This window comes from Terrapene carolina, unplaced genomic scaffold, assembly GCF_002925995.2.
Source record: "Terrapene carolina triunguis isolate 2854851 unplaced genomic scaffold, T_m_triunguis-2.0 Scaffold189, whole genome shotgun sequence".
NCBI classification, from domain to species: Eukaryota; Metazoa; Chordata; order Testudines; family Emydidae; genus Terrapene; species Terrapene triunguis.
In genome coordinates, this window is record NW_020664540.1 from 3741831 (window position 1) to 3749055 (window position 7225).

Sequence of the window (7225 nt, forward strand, 5' to 3'; positions counted from 1 at the left end):
TGCCTCCACCGCCTCCCCCACTCCCCGGCCTGGGAGGCATGCCTCCGCTTCCTCCCCTACTGCCCGGCCTGGGAGGCATACCACCCCCTCCACCGCCAGGAGGCAACGTGGAGGAAGTAGTGGTTGCCCACGTTGACTATGCTTTGGGCTACGCCAGGCCTTTCCCCAAGAAGGTGAAGACTCCGACCCTGAGAATGAAGAAACTCAACTGGCAGAAGCTGCCCTCCAATGTGGTGCGAGGTAGGTGTGTCTAATGCTGCACTCAGTCATTGTTTTTGTAGCTGCTGTAGAGAGACGCACACACACATAGCTGTCTCCAGTGTGTCCTACGCCATCTGTTTCTGTGACAGATTTATGTTACCAATCTGCCTGGGGCTTCAGGTGATCAGGCTGAGGCCGCAGGATCTTTAGGGGAGGAGATGAAGGAGCACACCAAGTGACTAGTTTTAAAGCTTTATTAATCAAATAACAGCAGTGAGTGCTGGGTACGCCCCACGTCACTCGGAGGAAGGAAGAAAGCATTAGTGCCCAAGCCCTAACCCACTTTCATACTCACACATGCACAACCATGGCTGGTCAAGCCTGGGTGTAACGTAAGAAGAAGAGGGGGAAGGGTAGACGAGAGTTCTGTCCTGTGCACAGGTCGTCTAGGGTCCACTGTTGATCTCCGACTTGCTTCAGCTCTCGGGAGGGTTTTAAGTCCTGGGTTCTTCTGGGGGCATTTTTGTCCAGGGATCCTCATCTCCCGTGCTCTCTGTACCCGTCCGAACCGGCCTTCTGCGGCTGCCTTAGGTTCCCCAAAACACACCGGCTTCAGGGTCGCGAGACTGTTGTTCTTCCACCCACTCGCCTTCGCAATCTTTCTCATTTTGCAACCCCCTTCAGGTCTGTCTGGTTCAGCTCTCCTTTCCCACAGGCTTTTGGCTGTTTGGCAGCAGGGAGCTTGTTTGGGTGCATTGGCCTTGAGCGGCAGTTTCATTCCTTATCTTGGAGCCTAGCTGAATCGTCGAGTTAACCCGTTCCTTCCCCCTTCGGCCTCTCGCAACCTGCAAAGGAATCTTTCATTCCACACTCACACCTTCAACCCTTCCCAGAATCCTTTCCCATGCATATATAAGCGTTAGCAATATACAACGCTGGTGCTTACCCGGGGACCCCATGGGGGGAGGCAAGTTTTATTGTGACATTTCCACTGGATTTTGTTGGGTTGAGGGTTGGGCAAATAGTGTTTTCCTTATATCTCCCTTCGCCTTCCCTCCCCCAAACAGCCTGAGGTGCCCTAGCACTGAGTCTTCCCGTTGGCTTCATTGGGTTTTGGCTCCAGTCCAGGGGTGCTGAGAGCCATTGAACCCAACTGTAAACCCTGTATATGATGGAAGCCATTTCAAGCCAGTTCCAGCACCTACGGTCCAGGCTTCAGAACTAGTTACCCCACCGTGTCTATTGCTGCACATCTAGTAATTCATTGCGACCATAGCCAGAAAATGAGACTAGAGAAGCAAAATGGCCAGACTGTGGCTGGTGTCTGTGCATGCGTGCGAGGAGATGGGCTGGGTGCTAGCCACAGAGCCATGCCTTCCTCCCCTCCCCGCCCACAATCATGCTAACCCAGCCAGCTGCACAGGAGAACGCTATCTGTGTCCTTTAAGGAACACAGCTGCGGCTGTGCTGCCCCTCCATGCCTGGTAGCTCCTGAAGGCATCTTCCCCTCATCACAGTGCTTTGGTGTAAAGTCACAATTTAGCTCCTAAACAAATGAAGCTTCCCCTTCCGGCATAGAGCAGAATTCTCTCTAGTATAACTAACGCTGTGGATAGCTTCACATACTGGGGGGGCCAGGAGTTATTTAGAGGGTTCCTAATGAGTCTGGCGGTGTTACTGACCTTCAGGAGCCCTTATGTATTCTAGGCAGAGATGATAACCTAACCGGAGCTCAGTGTCCCATGCGCACACCTGTGACTTTGCAATATGTAGCCGATCAGCTAGAGCAAACAGAAGTTAGTAAATCCCATTTAGCTCGGCTGCTGCCTCCAGCTCAGCTAAATCTCTGGCGGCTGTAGAGTTCCTGGTTTAATTCACCTTCAAACCTTGAGGATGCTGTCTGTGGGAGCTGCCACTCTTAAATAATTAGCATAGTCCAGGGCTATTCTGCCTCTTTCCTTATTTATTGCATTCATCTTTCTCAGTGTTTCCCTTTTAGTAAGTAGGGTTGCCAATTTTGGTTGGACATATTCCTGGGGGTTTCATCACATGACCTAATCTTTAATTCCTGGAGATTCCAGGACAATCCTGGAGGGTCGGCAACACTGGTAGTAAGGAGCATTACCTTGATGTGCTGAGTTTTCAGATGCCTCTGTAGCGTTCTTAGTGCCTCGTCTCTTTCAGAAAGTCGCTCCATGTGGGCGTCAGTGAGCAGTGGCAGCGATGAAGCTATAGAGCCTGATTACATGAGCATTGAGCAGCTTTTTTGTTTTCCGCAAACGAAGCCCAAAGAGAAAGCAGCTACCCCAGTGAAGGTGGAACCAAAGGAGGTAATGGGCTATTTCTCATCATTTGACGATTACGGTAAAAGCCCACTGGACATGGCTCATCTAACATCAATTATTATTTCTTAAACAGATCACATTCTTAGACTCCAAGAAGAGTCTCAATCTGAACATATTTTTGAAGCAATTTAGATGGTAAGCTATGAATTGGTTTAACGGTTGTTGAATAAAGCAACAGTTTGGCAAGTGAAATTAGCATCGCCTTTGTAGCAGACAGTTCTGTGAGGGGCTGAAAAATCCATATGACTCCCAAGACCACGGTTAATCCCTTAGCCACTTGGCCATCCTTCCTCCTAGGACATCCAGGGCCTGGTCATACAAATAATTACAAACGAGTAATTTTATTCACAGCAGCAGAGTTCAGGGGGACTATTCACTGTTTGAATTATTTGCAGGATCACACCCTAAATGTTTGTAGTGAGAGACAATACAATAAAGATTGTATTTGAGATTTAAAATGAAAGGACAAATAGAAAGGACAGGGCAGTATATTTCCCACAGTTTGAACACATCCTGGATGCTAAGACATAGAGCGAGTGACTGACCATCCAAGGAGTGACTATAAAATGACATGCCTAAATACAAACAAGGAGGACAGCTAGTTCAATCTCTTGTATTTATAATTTTTCTAGGCTACAACATTACATACCTCTATTCATGTCCACAGTTACTGATTTTAAAGCATCTCGCTTATATTCCACGGTGTTAAAAATAATGGAAGGTAAACACAAGGGGAGGGAAATAGTAATTTTATTTGAGACAGTGGCCACTTACTCCTACGTTATCAGTCCCTCTTCTCTTCAGTTTATTATAGCTATCTACTGAAGATACATTTTTAAATTTTTTAAATTTTTTAAGGTATTTATCTTCACAACACCCCAGCAGGGAAGGGCAGTGCTATTTATACCCCATTTTACAGAGGGAAACTGAGGCACAGAGGGACAAAGGGCCAGATTTTTAAGTGCCTAAAGATATAGACAGGTACCTGGTGTGTAACCTTTGGTTTTTGTGTTCCCAATTAGTAGTGTAAAGATAATAAATAAAACCAAACTGAATTCTGTAAAGTTTGAGCCTTCAGGGCAGTTGCAGATAGTTTAAATCAGTGAAGGCCTGTGAATGACACTAGTGATAACATTTAAAACTTGTTAAAATAAACTGGTTGGTTAAAGCAAACAGGTCTTGCAGTCTAACCACGCACTGCACTAATACTCACAGGCTAAGGGGGAATGATGCCTCCCGGGGTGATCATTACCGGATGGGAAGAATCACCATATCCCTTTCTCTAATGGTACCTCAAGAGTGGATGGGTGCGCCCCATCTAAAACCAGCATGCTGCCCTTTTTATAATTCTGAGTGCCAGGCTACTGCGCTAATCCATGGAACAGCCTTCCTGTCAGTAAGGCCTAATTATGCACCACTCACTAGTGTTTGTAAGGCATAATCAATAGCATCTGGTCATAGGGAGCTGGCCAGTGTTGTTGTTCTATTGTTGCTTCTAATTACGTGCCTGTTCTCTGCAGCTCAAATGAAGAGGTAGTTGACATGATTCAAAAAGGGGACAGGACCAAGTTCGATGTGGAGGTTCTGAAGCAGTTACTGAAGCTGCTACCCGAAAAGCATGAGGTTAGATGGAAAGACTCTTTTAATTCAATTCACAAAGGCTGTAGATATGATGCCGTTCTGGGGTCTTGACTCTTGTGTTTTCTTGTTAGATAGAAAACCTGAAAGCCTTCAAGGAAGAAAAAGCCAAGTTAGCAAGTACAGATCAATTTTATCTTCTCCTCCTCAGGGTTCCCAGGTAAGGCAGATCATTAGCGACTTCAGCCTGATCTTTTGCTTCCATATTGTTTTCCATGACAGCAAGCTTCTCTTTTTGATCCGATTGGATGTAGCACTCTGTGTCATTTAAAAGGATACTGAAAGTACTCTAAATTAAAGCATTACTCTGCAAAACATTCTGAATACCGAGACGTTTGCTGCAATTAGGGAAAGTCAACTTTAAAGAGTCTCTCTCTTTTATTGTGATAACACTATAGAAAGGCCTTCTTAAAAAAATCTTTTAATGGATTTGTTGCTTTAAAACTAAGCCTTTCTTAAAATGCTTTTAGTATACTCCATAGTTGTTTTGTTTGTTTGTGGTCATATTATAATATTGCACTTATATATTTATTTGCATTTCACATGCCTCTTCCATCAGAGACTCTCAAAGTGCTTTACAAATATTAATCATCCTCACTTGTGTAAGGTAGGGGAGTAGTCTCTGTGTCAGAGAGGAGCAGACACACTGGTACAGTGAAATGTAAGTTATACATCGCTGGGCCAACCTGGCCATTTACTGAAGCTTAGTAAGACTGCTGTACTGAAGGAAGGGATAGCACCTATGCCCTTCTGCTGGGTTTGCTGCCAGAGGAAAGAGTGTGATGGTTTGGGGAATGGAAAGGGGGAGACTTTGCTGGCAGGGTCAGGAAGCTGTTAAGCGTAACTGTATATTTGTGCCGGCTCCCTCTCTTAGCTACCAGCTCCGGATTGAGTGTATGCTGTCATGTGAAGAGACCACCGTCATGCTAGATATGCTACAGCCAAAAGCAGAAGCAATCAGGAAAGCCTGTGAAGGTAAATGGGACAGCGTCACCCCTCAGCGTGTTGTGTTCAGAGCCATGTGAGGCCTCATTTCAGCTTGTAGTAGTATATCTATCTTACCTGAGAATTTAAGGAAGAAGTGGCCTTTTGTTGTCTCCATCTCATATATATGCAAACCTGCAACTAGCCAGAAGATTGCACCCCCATCCTATCAGATACAGACCTGGCCAGGATGGCCCATGCATTCATGGCCACCAAGTTTAAATTATTGCAACTCATAACTAGGAATAGAGCCACAAGCCTTGAAAAACCTCCAACAGATAAAAAGCTCAGCAGCCTGTCGGCTTAACACCATTGGCTACTATAAACGCATCACCCTAGTTCTCCACTCTCTGCCCTGGCTCACCAATGAGCGCAGAGTGTAGTTCAAGCTGTCTTTCCTGATGTTCAAAGCCCTGCCATGGAGCTGGCTCTGGGTACCAGAGAGAGGACACTTCACCCTCTATGACCTCCCAGGATACAGTCCACTTGAACAACGACTTTGTCAACCAGTCAGAGGCTTGTTAGTGCAAGTGACACAGCTTTCAGAGAAGCAGGTTTTAGATGACAGAACTCGCGCTTGCAGGAGTTAAGAATGACCACGTTTAGAAGTTAATGCTAAACAAATTCATTCAACTGAGCTTTCCCTCAGTAAATTCCTCACACACAATCCCACCTCACCCCACAAAAAAATCAAACTCCCAAATCCCCCTATAAACTAATCAAAACTCTTTGTCCTACAGACTGAGCAGGACGAGAAAGTTTGTTATGTTTGCTTTTCTAAATAGGAAGTACTCAGATACAGCAGCGATGTAGGCCATCATGGGTATACCTTGGTAGATCATGTGGTAGCCCTCACCATAAGTTATGCTTCCTTTTTTGGACTACGTAAAGTTGTTTAGGGAGCGCAGGGCTGATATGAAAAGAACACAATGGGAAATGCTTCTGGAAAAAGACAGCAGGGGAGGAAAGAAGGAATAAAATGTTTTGAGCAATTCTTATTCAAGATCTCCCCCTAGTGTAAATAAAGTCACTAGCTCCACTTCTAGGGCACTTTCCAGGGTTTGAATTTGTACTTGCAGATTTTATTTTTTTGGCCACAGGAAAAAATACAGAATATAAATCATTTTCTGTTGGCCTGATCCAAAGCCCACTGAAGTCAGGAGAAAAACTCCCATTGCCTTCAATGGACATGGAATCATGTTCCATCTCCGCTGTCAAGAGCAACGTACCCAGAAAGTCTGACTCCATCATGCTGTGCCACAGTTTTGACCAGCTGGAATTATAAGGGGGTGCTGGGGTTTGTGGGAAATGTTCAGAAAGGCTTCGACCATGCAGCCTGCCTCTGGATGTCCCTGATGCTGCCTCCAGCGCCCCTCCTGTTGGTGCTACAGCACTTACTGTTGGGAGATAAGCGAGGACACACATTATATCCTTCACATCCTGATAAGCAGCTCCCTGGTCACCCCGCCACTGGAGAACAATAGGACTAGCAGGTAGAGATACACTGGCTAGGTCAGGATATAATTGCAAGGACTGGTCAAAACTGGTTTCACTGTGCACTGGGGCAGGCTCTAAGGCCAAGATCCTCAAAGCTATTTAGGCTCCTAACATAGGGTTACCATTCGTCCGGATTCCCCCGGACATGTCCGGCTTTTTAAGCTAAAAATAGCGTCTGGGGGGAATTTGTAAACGTCCGGACTTCCCCTGATGCAGAGCGCGCAGGGTTAACAGTGCTGCCGCCGACAGTGTCACTTACATGGGGCTCCGACACTCAGCCAGAGAGAGCACGTTCTCCTCCTCCCCCTCCTCTCCCCTGCAACTGAGAGCACTCCCTCCCCCCCTCCCTCCCTGCATGGCAGATCGGCTCCGGGAGTCTGGAGCTCCTCCCCCGCTCCCCAGCGTGCCGGACGAGCGGCTCAGGCAGTTCCTGAGCAAGCTCAGGGAGACATTAGGTGAAGAAAGGCCAACAACAAGGGGGGCAGGGGGTCGGAGAAGGGGCAGGGAGGTTTTGGAGGGGGCAGTCAAGAGACGGGGGGGGTCGGGAGTTTGGGGGGGGG

General features: G+C 46.8%; 1 protein-coding gene across 2 annotated transcripts in view; it reads left to right on the forward strand.

Moving 5' to 3' along the window:
- Positions 1 to 7225, forward strand: part of LOC112113212 (inverted formin-2-like) — a 27400-nt gene continuing 20175 nt past the window's right edge. Inside the window, exons 1-6 of one of the 2 annotated variants that reach the window (XM_029912096.1) lie at positions 1 to 240; positions 2386 to 2531; positions 2620 to 2681; positions 4067 to 4169; positions 4259 to 4344; positions 5059 to 5159. In XM_029912096.1, the coding sequence (XP_029767956.1) occupies positions 39 to 240; positions 2386 to 2531; positions 2620 to 2681; positions 4067 to 4169; positions 4259 to 4344; positions 5059 to 5159 (700 nt within the window). In that variant the 5' untranslated portion in view covers positions 1 to 38. The remainder of the gene's footprint in view (positions 241 to 2385; positions 2532 to 2619; positions 2682 to 4066; positions 4170 to 4258; positions 4345 to 5058; positions 5160 to 7225) is intronic. The other variant, XM_026654212.1, reaches the window with a different exon arrangement.